Raw genomic sequence first — 18,600 nt, forward strand, 5'->3', positions numbered from 1 at the left:
CCCAGTAAATGAATGAAAGCTTCTATCATTTTTTACAGTAAATCACTCTGCTTTCTTTACACTCGCGCTGACTTTCCTTTTCTGCCCCTGTGTGACAACACCCACAAATGGCAGCGAAGTACAATTCTCAGCTGCGCACAGGAGGGTGCATCCTTTCTGATCCCACTCTCAGGGCTTTCCACAATCGTCCTGCCATTTCACATCCTTCCTTAGGTTTCTCAATACACAACTGAATTATTTTCTTCTCTGCACTTAATCCTTGGAAGGGGGCTTAAATCTAGCAATTAGCATCCATTGACGACGTGAACTCTCACTAATGCAAGATGTTCTCGAGCTGTCTGCAGATGCTCGTTGACCACCTCCCACTGGTAAAATTGGCTACCTGCCCTTTCAAGCTTCGCTTTCTAAGTGGTGCCTCACATTCTTCTCATGCTTTTAAAACTTTACTATTAAAAGTGTATAATACCAGTCCCAGCTGTGTTCCTTTCCACTAAGAGACTTGGAGAGGTTGAAAGCATTTTCTCTATCTGTTAGGTGGAAACAACATGGAAATAACTTTGTTTTTCTTGATTCTCTGCAGGTGGAATGCAAAGCAGTGATGGTGTTTTTTCACTACTGTGTCATGTCCAACTACTTCTGGCTTTTCATTGAGGGATTGTACCTTTTCACTTTATTGGTAGAAACCTTTTTCCCAGAGAGGAGATATTTCTACTGGTACACTATTATTGGCTGGGGTACGTGACATTTCTTGCCTAAAATGTGTCTCGGTGTGCAAGACAACTCCATGAACCATCTAATATTCCCACATACAGTTTCAAAGTATAGATTTAGTCTTTGTATGGAAGCACCACTGCAGACCGAACTGTGTTGTGCTTTGTTGTCTAAATGGAGTTGAACTGAAATCTGGAGGATACCGCATCTCTTGCAGAGACGTAGTCCACCACTAAGAATTGCCTTCTACAAGATACGATCTTAATGACAAGTTCTTCAGCTTAATCAAATCTGCAAGACTAAGTCTAGTCCATTTTCTAAGACTTCATCTGTGCCCTTCTTCCAGAGAATAGCTAAATTGAAAATGCATCCAAAGGGTATCCACACAGGCTTATCCTACCTGGATGGGCAAAGGAAACTTGCAATGGGAAGAAACAAGATTTGTTTCAGAAAGGCCAGTTGAACAATGATAACCAGTGTATTTATTTTTCATTCTGGCCTTCTGGAGGTAAATTAATTCTTGCAACATGTTAATTCAAACAGTTCTTTGCTGATGTTTTTGTGCAGAAGTCAGATGGTGAAAGCAGAAGAATATATTAATTTTAAATGTACCCTAAGAAGGTTAAGCTCAATTTTTATACTTAAACAAATCAACTTCTGAAATAATCTGGAAATAATCCTGAATATTTAAGTGTAAAATCTACATGCAAAACACATGCCTTAAGCTATGCTCTTCTGAAAAAATAAATCCTCATGAAAGCTGAACCTTCAAGTAATCCACAGCTGGTTTTCACAGAATAGTAGGGTTTGGAAGGGACCTCTGGAGATCATCTTGTCCAACCCCATCTTGTCCAACCCAGTTTTGTTTTTCTCCCTCCTGAGGCAGCTGTTTATACACAAAAATTCTCATCACCTACAAAGACTCCCTACAACAGGAGCAAAGGTACAGAGAAGAAAGACGAGAGCAAGTGATCAGAAATAGCCTATGGCATATAAAGGCTACTGGAAAAGTAACTGTTGGAAAAGGATGCTCAAAGTTCCCCTTCTACTATTGACAGATATATAATCATGTTATAGCTGAGATATAAGGTGGTTTTCAAGGAGAACTTGGGGGTTATGTACATGAAAATGTGACAATTCTAAAAGAAAACTATCTGTAAATCTTTGCAATCTGAACATACGTCAGTGGTTGGGCTCGTTTAATGAAGTTTCCAAAAATTTCATAGCTGTAGGTTTGTCTGCATGTGAGAATATTGCAATACGGCATATTCACTGATTGTTTTTTAATCACTCTGTAATGAACTACCCAGATGGATTAATTCTGTAATGCAACCTCAGAATATTTGGTCCCGAGTTTAATACCATAAATAATATCTAGTTGTTCAGTTTATAGATATCATTTCATATTCAAAGCAGTATAAATAATATCCATTAATAACACTAAGAGAATCTCCAAATGTGGATGGTTTTGCTTTTGTTTTGGGTTTTTTTTTTTTTAAATACACTATTTTCTCAGCACATTGCAACTTGAATAGCTGTTCCCCTGAGCTGGTAGGAGCAATTGGCACTTTGCAGGAGCAGAAGCACTTTCCAGACTCTGGATGCAAGTCATGCAGGGCAAAAGCAGCCCCTCAGCTCAGAACTGAAGGGGAGGGAGTTGCATCGAAGCAGCAATAAATAAGAGCTCAGCATTTTGCAGCATCTGGATGTTTCTCTGTTTCTTAAAATGTGCTGAGCATGTCAGTCTCCTTGTCTGATTAATGAGAACTACATATGCTGTGTCGATCCAGACAGTTGTTTCCTCTTAAATATGCAATATGCTGGTAAGTTCTCCAGAAAGACTGCTCTCTTCCTGAGATCTCTCCTAATGCCTGCCCCTTGCTCAGGGCAGAAATACAGTCAGCACGAGTAGCTCTCTTCTCAGCCTTTGAGGCTTGGCTGTTTTCTAATGTTACTCAGAAGCTGAAAAGAAGGTGATGAAGAAATATATGTCTTTTGATATACAGAAAAGTAATGTGAGTATATGTGTATTCATATAGCAGATGGTACAAAACTCCAAGCTGATATGAAATGTGCTTTTTGAGCTATATTTCTGTGACACATGTAGTTTAATTCTGCCTTCCTGCCCATGTTTTAGACTGGGAACACTATTCATACCATCAAAATTTATATACTGCAAATCAGTGCAAACTAGAGAGCACGTCAGACCCATGATTGATATTTAAAGATTATTTTTATTATTGTGCGTCTGTTAAGTGCACAAAGATCTCAATGTTTTCTAGGTATTCTCATGTGACAAAAGCAGACTTGAATTTAAATTAAATATGCATGATTTCTTCTCCCCAAAGCCTGTCATTTTATTTCTTTTTACCATTTTCCTTTCAAGTATTTCTGTGTGTGCTTTCTTAAAAGAGGAGGACTTCATCAGTCATGTAGGTCTAACAGGGATATTTTTATTTCTGATAGCAGGAACATGAGATTTGACAGAGACTTGCTTAAGTGGATTCAGTCAAATGACTAATTAACGTGACATCAACACAGCCTTGCAAAATGCATGAAACATAATTGTTCCTGTCAATTTACGACAGTCTCGTTCACCGCTGCAAGCTGGGGTTACCAAGGTCCCTGTTTTCTTTGCTTTTTGGCACTTTATTTTTCTAGTGGTGCCTGCAAAGCTGTAGGCAGATTCATAGCCAAATCATAGAATCATAGAATCACAGAATTGTTAAGGTTGGAAAAGACCCTCAAGATCATTGAGCCCAACCGCTAACCCATCACTGCCAAGCCCACCACTAAACCATATCCTCAAGCACCACGTCTACCCTTCTTTTAAATACCCCCAGGGATGGAGACTCCACCACCTCCCTGGGCAGCCTGTGCCAGTGCCTGACAGCCCTTTCGGTGAAGAAGTTTTTCCTGATAACCAACCTAGACTTTCCCTGACGCAGCTTGAAGCCATAAAAGATTTTATTTGCCATAAAATGTAGATCCAACTCACCCAGAGTTTTCTTGCAAAACTGCATTATTTTATAAAAATATTTCCACTGAAAAACTGCCTTTTTAGTGTTTTCAGAAAGGAAAAGAAATCCAGGTTTCTCAGTGGATTCTTACTGTTTTCATTTAATTGTATTTTACGTGCATTTTTTAAAGAGTAAAGAAATGTCTGAAATTGAAATTAAATTCCTGCTCCCAATATTGATTTTTGGGGGTTTGGTTGGGGTTTTTGTTGTTGTTGCTGTTTTTTCCATAAAAAAAAAGAAACATCCCTATGAGTAATGGAATACTATCTTGATTTCTATTGGTTGAATAAGTAAAGCAAAATCAGTTATTTAGACAATAACAGAGAAAATGCAATATATGCAAATCATTTACATAAACCCATGTGAGAATACAAAAAAAATAAACTAACATCATTACAGCTCAACATCTGCCACTCTCCAATTATTGCGTAATTACAGTAGCTCTAGACATGGAAGCTGATGTCACTGCTTTTATTTTGTACAGACTATGTTTTAATGTTCATACAATGAGATGCAGTACAACAACTTTGAGCAATAATAACCTGGAACAACATCATTCTTTTCTGTTACTGATTTTGCTTCTGCAGTCCCACCAACACTAACCCATCCTCCGACTGAGACAGGTGTTTCTAGAGCTCTGAATTGATGTAATGAATTGCATTTTTTCATGCACGAGTGTTATTAGGAAATAAAACTTAAGTGGAGAGGTTGCAAAAAATGCTCATTGCTGAGTACTAAATGTGTCTAAACTGCTAACAATATCACTATCTTATCTTCTGCAGGTACCCCAACGATTTGTGTCACTGTCTGGGCAGTGCTGAGACTTCACTTTGACGATACTGGGTGGGTATCGCTGTGTGGGAAATTGTTTCACGTGCATTCAACATGATGGCAAGGACGAAACAGAAATACAGTGATCGGAGGATATGACTAAATTCTCCTTCCATTTCTGACATTGATTTGTGTATGTGGGTAGTTTAGGTCCAGTGTTCAACCCACAGTGTTGTCCTGGTCAGCTGCATAAATAGACATAGTGCGATGTTTATGCCCCTCTTGCGCTGGTGAATTCATGCAAGAAGATGTAGGCATCTCCTGTAAACCTGCAGCTGACCCAGTGGCCCTCTGTTCCCTGCCCAGTTAAATCAGTGGACTCCAGGATATGGCTTATCTCATGTTAAAAGATCTGTCAGGTGAATCATACCTGTGATTGTCTTCTCTCCAACTGATTATGATGGAAAATGAATGTGATTAACTCCCCTGTAGAAATTCTTGCAGATACCTCTGATATCACAGAATCCCAGACTGGTGGGGGTTGGAAGGCCCCTCTGGAGCTCACCCCGTCCCACCCCCTGCTGGAGCAGGCACCCCCAGAGCAGGGGCACAGGGCCGCGTCCAGGCGGGGGGTGAATGTCTCCAGGGAAGGGACCCCACAGCCTCTCTGGGCAGCCTGTGCCCCTGCTCCGGCACCCGCACAGGGAAGGGGTTTGTCCTCATGTTCAGGGGGAACTTCCCGTGTTCCAGCTTGTGCCCGTTGCCCCTTGGCCTGGCGTTGGGCACCGCTGAAAAGAGCCCGGCCCCATCCCCCTGACATCCACCCTTCAGATATTTATAGGCACTGATGAGATCCCCCCTCAGCCTTCTCTTCTCCAGGCTGAACAAGCCCAGGTCTCTCAGCCTTTCCTCCCCAGGGAGATGCTCCAGCCCCTGATCCCCTTGGCAGCTCTCCCCTGGCCTTGCTCCAGCAGCTCCCTGTCCTTCTTGAACTGGTGGGCCCAGAACTGGACGCAGGACTCCAAATGTGTCCTCGCTGGGGCAGAGCAGAGGGGGAGGAGAACCTCCCTCGCCCTGCTGGCCACGCTCCTTTCCATGCACCCCAGGGCACCGCTGGCCCCCTTGGCCCCAAGGGCCCGGTGCTGGCTCAGGGTCACCTCGCTGCCCCCCAGCACCCCCAGGGCCTCTCAGCAGAGCCGCTCTCCAGCAGGGCCCCCCCAGCCTGTGCCGGTGCGGGGGGTTGTTCCTCCCCAGGGGCAGGACCCCGCACTGGCTCTGGTTGAACTCCATGAGGCTCCCCTGGGCCCAGCTCTCCAGCCTGCCCAGGTCTCTTTGGAAAATATGACAAAAGAAATATGCACAAGGAGTTGCCGTGCTTTGATTTCCACAGGCAATTAGGAGTTTAGCTTCCCCTTGGAGCATTTTTTCCCACAAATATAGTGGGGGAGATGAGCAGAAGTGAGACAGAAATCCACATCCTGTCTTGTGTGTGAAAAAAAAATAAAGCGGAAATGGAATAATTTCAGAATGAATTCAGGAGGGTAGATTCCAACCAAGTGGTCTCTTTCTTTGGGGAAAAAGACCTGCAAAGAACCTGTATCATTTCCTAAAGGACCAGAGGAAACGGCTGCTCCCAGAGATAGCCCTGCACCTCAGTAGTCAGTAGACTGATTGGTCTGATAGAGCAGCAGACATAGCTGGTAGGAATGGACACAATGCACATCTTGAAAATATATACCTAGCAATGCTTTTTCATTACAATTATATTTGAAATTGGTGAAATATTAGGAAAAATGCTGGGAATGAGGGAGACTGAAGGTGGACTAGAGGATCGTTGTGGATCCTGTCCAACAGAAATAGTTCTGTCCTATTGTATGGTATTCTATTCTATTCTATTCTATTCTATTCTATTCTATTCTAAAATTTGGAAAATCCATCAGTGGTCCTTTGAAAACCTTGATCTGAGTGAAAGACATCATTATGTACCCAAGTCCTATTTCTGAGAGACTTAGGATTATGTTTTAATTTTGCCTTATACTAGAGATACCTGGATCAAAAATTTGCACAAGACTCACTGTTCTGTCAGGTTTTCTTCATCCTTGTTCCTTCGTGCTTTTTAGAAAACACATAAAGCCCTTTCTCCACTGGGGATGCCAGTGCTTTGACCCAATGTTCTATTTTGACATTAAGACAAATTAAATCATTTATTTCCATGAAAAACAAGCCAGAAACCCCTGTTGTGTCATTATTTTGATTACAACACTGGTCCTAAATGCATTAATTTATCTTAGGAGTCCAAACAGTCCTTGCATTTTGCAGGTAGGGGGAATGTCTTGCAAAAGGAAAAAGAAGAAAAAAAAAAAAAACCAAAACAAAAAAACCCTCTTTCCTTTCTTTTTGTGGGAGAAGCTATTTAGAATGCAACACATTTAGACAGATTCTAGCTGAGTGTCTCAGTGCTTACTTTTTAAAAATCAGCAAGCATTGTTCTGGGGTGGGGGAGAAGCCAGCATGAGCCTGAAAACATTGCAGAAATCATTGAACAGGGAAACCACAGTCCCAAAGGCATGGGCTAAAGTACAGGCTCGAGTCTCAGCCTCCTCCTGCTTGCTCCTTATAAAACTGGCAGAGGTCCCTTGACTTCAGCTCCTCATTCACATCACTGTATGTGACAGGTTTGTGGAGATAAATGCAACTGTCTGTTTATCCAGAGCTGTGCTACGAATTAAATGGAATTATTCCAGATGTACACCAGAGATGTAACAGGGATCAGACTTCAGCCTTTTCAAATAGAAATCACATCCCTTCCCCCATCCCACTGGCTCCTTCCCTTCATCCATCCTGGAAAAGTCCTGTGTGTTTGACCTCCACTGTAGCAATATGTTTGAAAGAAATTAGGGACCCTGTTTATGTAGTACAGCTTCTTGGCTGATATTACAGGCTGTTCTGTTGTGCATTGCTTTTGTTTCCTTCTGGTTGTGTTTGTCTGAGGAGAGGGTGGTGTTTCTTCCACCACATCCATCCCATAGATGTCACACGGAATGGACCAAAAAAGTCCTTGACAAAACCTTTGTGTGAGCTTGATCTGATTTGTTGTTGACATCTACAAGGTCGATATCGGCAACTGAGCTTGTGGGGACACATCCTGTAAAAGGAGAGAAATAAGTCTATGAAGAATAGGCATTTAGAGGGAAGGTGTATCGCCCCAGAGTACACGTTTAAAATACATCAGTGCAGAAATAAAAAAAAAAAAAAAACTAACAAAAAACCTCCACGTGTCTATTTGTCTCAACCAGAGTCTGGGATAATTAGCTGGGCTGTAAATGTCTTCAGTATAGATGACTGGAACTAGAGCAGGTAGATTCCATCCCTTGTATTTTCTCACTTCTACACAGACAAATTGCTGTACATCGATGTCTGTTTGTACAGCCAGATTAATAGTAGAATTTGTGTAGATTCTTCCAGCATTGGTCAACTCACTAAAGACTTTCAGGGCAGCTTTAGTGTGCATCTCAGAGAGGTTGAGCTCTGCAAATAGTGGGTAATTTTCAGAAGAGGGCACCTCATTTACAAAAGCATACAAAGAATTTAAAATATAATTGATGATTTTACATGCTTTTTGTTTGGGTTTTTTTTGTTGTTGTTGTTGTTTGGTTTGGGTTTTTTTTGTGGCACACAATTTTTGATAGCTGGAAAGAGCCCAATTTCCAGACTGTGGGTGGGAAGGTGTTCCCTCTGACATTTATCCCCTTTCAAATATTTTAAGTTGGGCATCCAAAGTGAAGTAACTCAGAAAGGTTACTTTGCATTTGAAAATCTCAGCCATCAATCCCATAGGTTTTGTGGGATTTTATGTTTCTAGGCTTTGTAGGCAGAAGCTAATATATGTAATTTTGTGCAAATTTGACATCTCAGCTATAAATTTTCTCTCTTCTCACCAGCTCTGCTCACGTTATCGTTGCTTTTATGGGAATCCAGTAAAACATTGTCCAACTGAAATATAATAAGTATTGTTCAACTAAAAATATAAGTTCAACCGAAACTTCTAAACCAGATATCACTCAGCTCCTTGGGATTTCTCTCATATGTACTTTGATGACAGAATTTTAGCTCTGACTCCTCACACTTACACATGTTATAGTTTTGTTTAAAGTACAGATTTTCACTTTTCCCCAGAGGCTACCAGACTACAATTTAAATGACACAGAAGTTGCATTAAGCTCTCATAAGATCGGCAGTGCTTTATTCCTGTGTGCTCTTTCAAATTGTTTCTTGGTGTCTGACAAATGCACCATGACAACCACTGCTGGGACTTTTGGCTGTTGTCCCAGTGGGAGGGAAACCCTCCTTCTCAGAACTGCAGGTACAAAGTAGACATTTTCTGTGGTTTTATGTTTTCCAGAGAGAAGCATGAGGGGAAGAAAGCAGAGACAAATAAAAGACGTTTTTTAACTGACAATCAAGTTCTTAATGACTTAAAATAGTATAGCGGAGGTGGTGTGGCAGGGGAAATAAGATTTTTGTTTCTATTATTATTGTTTTTCTAGCTTTAAAAATATATGTTAAAGTTAAAAACCCATATGTATATAGGTCCTGTAATTAGCTTTCTCTACAAATGAATGTCGAAATGCAACTATATGGAATAAATATCAGCAGAATCATTTGGTGAATCTGGAGGAAGATTTTAAATGCTGAGGTAGAAATTTCTTTTTCTTTTTTATGATCACTCACTGCCAACATCTTAAAAAAGGAGCTGACCCCAATTATTGTCTGGTACTTGAACCTTCATAGACGAATCCTTGCTTCTTGGTGGGATTTGCAACCCAAGGACTGGAAAATCATTCCTATATGTGAACACAGCCAGTCTTTAGTACATCCTTGTACACTAGATATGTGTAAGGATAGTCAAGTCAGGGTCAGGAGCCAACATTCATATCTGTTCATCCTGGAAAAGAAACTAAGACATCAAACTTTGGAATAACCATCTCTTACCCTTTGAGGTATCCCTGTCTTTTTTCCCTTCTATTGAGATGTTCGCTTAAAGGGACAGTTTTATAGTTGTACTGTCTGTAGACATAGAAACACAGGTAGAGGCATTTTCCAAAGTGGCTAAACTGTTTAGAAAGAGGTACTATTGAAATTGCCACAAAAATACTTATTTTATTTTCAGATAAGATGGGTAAAGGCTGTAAAAGAAAACTACAACAGGGACAGAATAAAGATCTAGTACCTTTGAACCCAAATAAAATAATTTCTCTACAAGACCAATCTACCACTCTCTGCCCCCTTAAAAGTTGTTTTAAATTTATTAACTTCCTTGTTATATCTTTCTGTTTCTCTTTCCATCTCTCTCCCCACCCCGTTCTTTCATTAACAACGGCAGCTGCTGGGACATGAATGACAACACTGCCTTGTGGTGGGTGATCAAGGGTCCTGTGGTTGGATCAATCATGGTAAGTAGCACTTGGAGCAGACACTTCCTCAACACCTCTGAGAGCAAATAACCAATGCAAATGGCTTCAAATGGCTTTAGAAAGGGTGCTGCATCTGCTGTGCTGGACTACTGGGCAGCTTGTCTGAACGAATTTGCCATCCACAATGCTAAGTAACCCCGTTGTTATAAAGAAGGTTTAGTACAAGTTAAATGATGGTGCACTGCCTGCAAGCAAAGACTATGTAGGCAAGGAGCTTTCGGTTGTTTAAACATAGATGCCAAATGCCATAAGGCCCTAGTACATATGGAGCATTTGCCTGGGGCTGGCAGATATGACACTGGATGTATGGGAATCATGTGCCATTTGGGGTGGCAACCAAGACATCTAAAACAATACCAGATGTTGGTGACTGGGAAACTGGACTGTGTCTGTTGAAAGGAATTAATTTCACAGCTACATTTATTTGTCTAATATTGGCTTGATAATAGTATTGTGGTCATAGTGCAAGATGTTAAATTGTCATCAAAGTATCTAAGCTCTCTTTAGTTCTTGCAGGTCTTGGATTTGATTCAAATGATGCTAGATACCTGCGTATGGATGACTAAGGCATCCTAAAGTATCCGGTTTGGGCTCTAGCTGCTGCCCAAAAGAATATGGGAATTTTAAAATGGTGTTGGGCTCCTCCAGTTAGGAAATTAAATTGAGCCTCTAGACAATATGGTTAGTGGCACCTGAAAAGCTGTTTGGCTTAGCACACATAGGTGTCTAATTCTGGGCATGCTGAGTTGCTTTCCATACTCCAGTAACAGCACTGGCCAGGTTGTCATTGAGTGTTGTGGGAATTTAGACATCCAGCTCACAGTTACATGTAGGTGTTTTCATCAGGTTTGGTATTTCGCCTTTTAAGTATTTGGACAGCTCTCTAAAGTAGTCACCTTCAGGCACATTAAAGGTAATTCAGCTAATAACACTGAAGGGTATGGAGATGGACTGAGGATCCAGCAGCCTGGGGCTTTTGTGATCTCGATGTATGTGACTTTCCGTGCTTTACAGACATATTCTGTGAAGGGTGGCGTTCTGGCTTTGGGAAATCAGTTACACCTGGCTTCTCTTCTTGAAGGCATTAAAGATTCAAGCAACTAGCAAGGGATGCCTGTGCTTCTCCATTCATTTGTAGTCCTCAGATCAGATAGAAATGAATGACATCATTCTACAAAAGAGAAGATGGCCAGGAATGACATGAAACTAAAAAGACATGAAGAACATTATAAACACACAGGCACATGTACTCCTCCCCTCCCAGAAACATTAGAGGTCATCTCATCTTGGGACAGATTCAGCCAAAGTGGCAAAGTGACACAACTTGGGGCTTCAAGGAAAGGGGAGACACTAAATTGTGACTGATGGATGTTCCTAAACTAAGAAACACCTTAGTTCATAGAACGGGAGATAAAGGTATTTTTGCTGTTGAGATCTTTGCTAGATCGTTTCGATATGCAGGAGTCTTTCTTTTTATTCTTTATACTGGTTGATAATGAAAAATATTGAAAACTTTTTGCTTATGTTTGTCTTATCTGGTACTTGGGACTGAAGAAACTCTGCCTTACTTTAGCTGCTGCAGGGGGGATACTTTTTTGCCTGGAAAAGGAGTGATAAGATTCTTGTAAACTTATCCCATTAATCCTGACCCTATAAAACTTCTAGACTGCAGTTTAGAGAAGAATAAGGCAATGAAGCCAGCAAGTCACTGGGAATGTCTCATTCTTGTGCTTGAAAAAATATATCAGTCTATCAGTCATAATTTTTTCCTTTTATTTTTTCTCCTAGATAAACTTTGTGCTTTTTATTGGCATAATTGTGATACTTGTGCAGAAACTCCAGTCACCTGATATTGGGGGCAATGAATCCAGCATTTACTTGTAAGTACAAATAAAGCAGTAATCAATTTAGATTGTTAATATACACATAGGAAAAAAGACAGAGGCAAAAAGACACCTCAGCTGAAGTAATTTGATTTTCAAAAAGAGCCATAGGTTCTATTAAATGTATTTGGTTGATTTTGACTTTTTTTTTTAATCCAAAAGCTACTAAAGTGCATTTTAATGCCAGCTTTCACCTTTCTTTAAAAGGCCTAGGAAAAAAAAAAACAACAAAACAAACAAATCCATAAATATTAAATAAAAAAACCCAACACCCAAACCCTTCTTTACCAGGTCAGTTATCTGGAAATTAACATACTGACCAGACATAAATGTTATTATACTCATGGGGCAGTCTGCTGTGCTTCATACGTTCCAGAGACATATCCAAAGTTCATTGAAAGCAATGAAATTTGGTGAAGAGATTTCAATAATTTTGGACTGACTTCTAATTTAGGAAGATCTCCTAAAGTTGCTTATGTTCATGTTTCTGGTAACCTTGAATGCAATCAACTTAAGCCAAATGATTCCCCTACACAGTTACAATTGCTTAAAAATGCACAACAAATCCTAAAATTTTTCTTTAAAAGTTTTAAAATTTTCTTTGTGGTTTACATCTTTTTAGAGCCGGCATCCTTTTTGTTAGTTTCCACCTCATTAGAGGGCAGAGACTGGCCATTTGAGATGGTCATCATTCCCATTTTGAGTGCATGCAGTCATTCTCCATATGAAAATTATATAATTATTTTGAATAACTAAGATATGCAGCAGCACGTTTGGTGTTTTCATGGCTTTTCAGCCTAAACACCATGCACATCTTCTTTGCAATTTTTTTTGTCAACTCTGGTGATTTCTAGCACTCATAAACATAGGTAAGAATATTTGGTTTAACACTGGGTTCCTGGTGAAAAAAAGGCAAGTCATGCAAACCTTAACTAAAAATAAAAGATGTCAGGGTAAAGTAGGAGAACCTTATTTTGTAGGTTTTTTTTTTTAGTTCTCCAGTGATCATTTTCACCCTAAGAAACCACACTCATAGTATAACGATGTTATCCATCTAAATGACAGTTTCAAGGAAAAATATGTCCTCCAGTTGCCTATTTTTCTTCCCTTCTTTCCTATTGCCTTGTTTGCATTTACATGAAATGGTACTATTTTACACCTCACTTTTGCACCTCTATAGTCAAGCACCCACTCACTGAAAGCACTGCCCTTGAAATTTGCTCTAAACTGTGTTTCCACAGCCAAAATAATGTTTAAATCCATTCTGCAGCTGGATATTTCACAGAATTAAAACGCAGGAGAAAGTGTAGTTCCGAATAGGTTAACTGTATGCATGATTTGCCTAGGGCTTGCATGAAGACTTCCCATGTATGTGCTGCTGGGAAGTCGTCCCCTGAATCTGAGACTGTAATTAGCACCCAAGATGTGCAGATCTCATTCTGATAATGACCTGCTAAGTGCATGTTTGGTGTCTGCTGCACATCTCTCACATATGAAGCAAAGCATGCCATAGAGTCCAGTGATTTAGCTAGACTATAAAACATCCTCGTCATTTTTGATCAATATGGTGACTGGGTTTTACTGATATTTTTCCTATGTGTATAGTTAGCCACCAAAACCAAGAGAAAACATCATATTTTCTGTTTCATTTGCTGCCATTATATTTCATATTTTTTTGCAACTTTATAAATGGGTGTGTATAAATTGATCTTGCATTTATGTATGTGTTATGAAGTGGAGTGTTGTTTATCCAAACAGATTCGACAACAGAAAAATCACACAGAAATGAAATCAATAAGTCTGTGCAGATCTACACCAGGCATATTCAATATTTGTGCACACGTATCCTGTAAAAAGAGGGCTGTTGTAACGAAGAAAAAAGATCATAGTGTGGTTATGTCACCATATTGAAATATCTGTGGCATTTAGATGTGGTCCATATTAAGCATTTTCCATGTCCTATTTTGCTGTTTCAAACTGTTAGTCATCCCATCAGACCAAATTCTCCATCCAGATATTTATTCCACAACATATTTAAGTACTTTGCCTTTAGTACATGAGACAGATCAGTTGTGGCCAAGGCAGGATGTTCAGCCTGTTTCTGAAGGTAACGTCATGTTATCTGCGGTAGTGATTGAGATTTACTCCGGTATCAATCTTCGACTCTTTGGAACAACCCTTTAGCCAGGACTTTCATCATCAAAAAAACAAAATAAAAGATCCCACAAAAGTTTGGTTATTGATTTTGGGTAGGATTTATTTTCTTCTTATATATGGGGTACATGTTTATGTTCAGGTCCCTTTAATGATTATTTTTGTTAGGAAAATCTCCCTCCTGTTCTATTTTAGAGACACTATGGTCATGGTTCTGCAAATCACTTAAGCCTGTATTTGGTTTCAAAAGCCTGGGGGATGTGCTTAAATTCAAGGATTAATTATATATTGTTACCACTGTGTACTCATTATTAAAAATTCCCACTACTGAAGTTAGCTGCGAGCTATGACAGGAACATAACAGAAGAGTGTACTGCTGGGGAACTAATGCTTAATTAATACAGTGTAGCCACTAGAAATTGTAAGGCGTGCTTTAAAAAAAACAAACTAAACAATAATTTGTATAATTTCCAGCACAATAATGGGTGCTTTATTCCCATAAAAAATCAGACTTTATCTCTAAATAACCTTTCTGATTATCATTATATACAATAGCCTTTACCTTTAGGCTGACAGAAACTTGGAAACAGGTAGCTAATTCCTAACAATTTTCTGCAGTTGTCAAATGCTTTAGTGAATGTAAACTTCCAGTTTATCGACTTGTATGTTCGGTCATTCATTATCTGTCCCACACTTAATAGATCTTTCTTCAAACATTTAATTCCCCTCAAAGCTGCCTGCATGCTGCTGATCCCATTTCAGACTGAACAGATCCTGAGATAACAGTAACTCCATCTTCTTTTACTGATAGAAACCGCTCCTTATGGCTGAAATGACTGGGGGCTAGATTCATCAAAAATATCTAAGCAGCTGAGGTAGGAATTAAAAAAGAAATAGAAGCCACCCTTTTTAACTTTCATTTTAATTTTATAATTTGGGTTGTTTTTTTTTCTGAGAAGCTTAAACAGCTTTCATACTTCCTCCCAGCAGTCATCATAATCAACTTTTAGTGTTAGGAGTGAACTGCCAAAGGCACAAGAAAGTCATAACTGCTTCTTGAACCATGTTTCAGTTTCAGTTAATCTTGTGTCAGTCCTGAATAATTCCACCAAATGAAGCATCAGACCAAAGCAAGCCCAGTAGTACAAATGCAGTAGATTTTTATCTGAGTGAGGAGTTCTGAGATCCTCAGGGGCTGGGGACGCCTAAAGTGATATCAATTGTATGCTAGTGTAATTAAGACAACTATCTGCGTAGTTCCGAGAGGTTTCTTGCCCCATCTGGTGAATGAATTGCATAAAGAATTGTAATGTGCCGTGGTCATGGACATGACACGCTAAATCCTATACAACAAATGACAATGCCTTGTATTTGTACCTGTATATTCAATCCAGTTAGATTTTACTTAACATGATTTGAAACCGAAAGCACTGCCTGATTCTTAGCAACCTCCAAATGCACCGTTTGTAAATATTTTGTAGTAGTAGATTATTTAGGGGCCCTGTTACATCAGAAGTCCATGAATCGAATGTGCACTCACAGTTCTGGGGACTGGAAACACGTATTCACAACCCTACTATGGCTGGCTCAGCGCACACGGCGTCACATCAGGCCCACGTTATTTGCATGGATTTTCATACATCACTCCTTTGGAATTTTAAGAAACAGAGAGTAAATTGATCTGTCAAGGCTTCACTGTTTTTCCTGTGAGAAATCCAGTCAATATCGTGTAACATGGTATGTCAGAATCTGCTTTCAGGCACCCTGGTTTTGGTCAAGTTGTTGTAAAGAGAGTACATTCACCCTCAGAAAAGACAAAAAGTGCCATATTCCTATAGGAATGCCTACACAAAGCTTAAATCCATGCTATTATTTTCATTGCTGAAGGAGTCATTAGAGGCAGAACACCATCTAACAGTATCACTGCCATAAACTACGACAGTATTTAAGTAGGTATGCATGATGTGGATGCATGCTGGAATAGCCCTTAAGATTAAAAAGGCCCACACATTTCCATCAAGTCTTTGCTTATTTATTCATTTTTGAGGATCAAACACATTTAACTGAAAAATCTTCTTTCTTTTATTTTTTTTTTTAATTTATTTCCATTCTATCATTAATAGTATAATTTGGGAGGGGGAAGCTTGTTTCTGTTTTTGCTTTAACAGATTCTTCATAAATTTTGTATCACATGTTGAAAACTCAATGAAAAGAAAATAAACCCCACATATATCTAGCTAATTCAGGTCTACGTCATTCCTCCAATCAGCATCTTGCTGGAAAGAAAGGAGAAACATGGCATATATCATAGGTAGGTATGATTTTACATATGGTGCAACCTAGAGGGTTAGGGCAGGAGAAGCAATGTTGTAACACAAATGTTTTGGTAAACAACACTCCTCTGCAGTTTGCCTACAAAGTCACTGGACACTCAATGATTCATTCTGCTACCGCTTTGTCTTGCTGCAAGTGCTCACACTGCCAGCATTAATAATTATTGTCAGGGTCTTCATGCCAAAAAGTCTCATTTGTGACAAGAAAATGGCAAATGTTTGATGAATGGTATATTCTTTAGCATGGCACTTTAATTTCTGAACCCCAGGTACTGTCAGTTGAGTGCTGGAATGCCCACCAACCCAGCAATGAAAGGAGATTGTGTCCCTGGGCTACTCCTTTTCTATCACAAGAAAATACAATGGAAAACATAGACGATGATTATCTGGTGTTAGTGCATGATCAGCAAGGACCTAGTTCTCATTTCTAAGAAATGCTAGGAGAGTAGATGTTTGCTACTTTGATGGACACCGATTCTTAAGGGATTTATTTAATGCTCTAGAGCAAATATTCTCATTCACAACTATTATACTTTTCATTTAAATTTCCCAAGACAAATTATTATTTTGGGTGTTGGTTTGAGGGGTTTTTGGTTTCTGTTTTGGGTTCAGATTGTTTGGTTTTATTTTTTGGGGGGGAGGGCGTGGCAGTGGAGGTTGTTAATTTGTGCCAAATCTTTTCATGTAGGGATAGGAAAAAACTGAGTGTACTCCTTGGGAATATAAGTTCATGTAGGGTCTGTACCATAATTAGCAAGAATATAATTACACAGGGGTTTATTTATTTTCAGATAAAGTAATTGAAAACCCTATTCTGCTTTGATTGTCTATCTGTAGATTTGCTGTGGTCTCAACTAAGGTAAAACCAAAGAGCACAGGATATTTAGTGGTTTATAATGTTCCTGTGAGCTGTTATTCCTGTTGAACAGCTGAGGGTATGATGCATAAAGGGGGCTACTCAAAATCCCCCCCAGTACCTGTGGCAGGTAGAGGAATATGAACATCCATCTTTGGTTGACAAATCTAGCTTCCTAACCTAAACACTGTCCTTTCATCCGATATGCATCTGTTACATTCTTACAGTGATGATGGAGTCAGACCTAAATCCATGTCCACCTTGAAAGTGGTTTTGTTATTTCGTGGGCCACTTGCCAGATGGATATTCCAGAAGACCAAATCAATATTTTTAAAGGAAATTCATTGGTTTCCAATGATATAAAAGCATTTTACTGGAGATTTGACAGGCTCTGTTTTGAAGTCATTGGTCAGAAAACTTGTTTCTTGTAATTACAAGATCATTTGTGATGAATGCAATGTCAAAAAGTGCTCTGCTTCTGCTATTCTGAAATCCTCAGAAGGTGATCAGAGTGCAAGTGCCTTGTGCCTTGACCTGCACAGGTGATGTCTGTATGATGGAGGCTCACTCCTGTTATCTTCTGTTTTGAAGTAGCAATGAAATACAGGACGATTTCATCTTTAAACACTATTTGTGCACATTGCTGTAAGGTATTTTCATGGGTAATTTTCTGGTTTCATTGCATTCACGGACAGAGGCAAGGTTACAACACTGATTTATGTGGTTGATGAATCAGCTGACTTTTTTGAAATCTGCCCAAGTGTTATGCTTAACAATCCTCTAATGGCGTCTTAAAATTTCCGCTTGACTCCATGCTCTGTGGCAGCCTTAGAGAATGGGATTTTGTCCTAAATGAGCAAAGCAGAGTCTTTTTTTCCCCATCTGTTACAAAAGCAAGTCACAAACTTTAAAAGAGTGTGTTTACATTAAAAGAGAAGCCACTAATAGATGGTCCTTCTCCAGAAAGATCAAGGAGGTGTGCAGTTAAGTGAGGGAGAGAACAATGCCATGTTGTATTCAACAGTGTGCTTCTCTTTACAGAAACGTTCCTTCCATTTTTTTAAGAAACCGTAATGCAAAGCTTGGTACGCTCTCATCAGTTCTATAAAAGGTTGGATTAACCCTAACAGCCCTGTGTCCAAGGAGGTTTAGGCCCCAAAAAAGGTTAAATAGCGTCTTACGAATTCCTGTTGAAATGTTAGTAGCGTGTATCCGGATATTTCAGACCTAAATGTCTTTCAAAGCCAGTACCTAAAACATTGTGGCTTGATTGCCATCACCGGTATGGAGCAGCACTCCTGACATCAGAAGGCTCAAGCCAGCATGGCTTACCTGTAAGTGTCTGCATCTGTGCTTGGGTACCTGTGTAAAGATAGGTCTTTCCTACACATGTACTGT

At 39.6% G+C, this 18,600-nt stretch overlaps 1 protein-coding gene across 1 annotated transcript in view; it reads left to right on the forward strand.

Moving 5' to 3' along the window:
• Positions 1–18,600, forward strand: part of ADCYAP1R1 (ADCYAP receptor type I) — a 146,409-nt gene that overhangs the window by 107,546 nt on the left and 20,263 nt on the right. Inside the window, 4 exon segments of the mRNA XM_064445140.1 lie at positions 581–734; positions 4,514–4,574; positions 9,886–9,955; positions 11,765–11,856. Coding sequence (XP_064301210.1) covers positions 581–734; positions 4,514–4,574; positions 9,886–9,955; positions 11,765–11,856 — 377 coding nt within the window.

The sequence above is a fragment of the Phalacrocorax carbo genome, chromosome 2 (assembly GCF_963921805.1).
Source record: "Phalacrocorax carbo chromosome 2, bPhaCar2.1, whole genome shotgun sequence".
Classification (NCBI taxonomy): domain Eukaryota; kingdom Metazoa; phylum Chordata; class Aves; order Suliformes; family Phalacrocoracidae; genus Phalacrocorax; species Phalacrocorax carbo.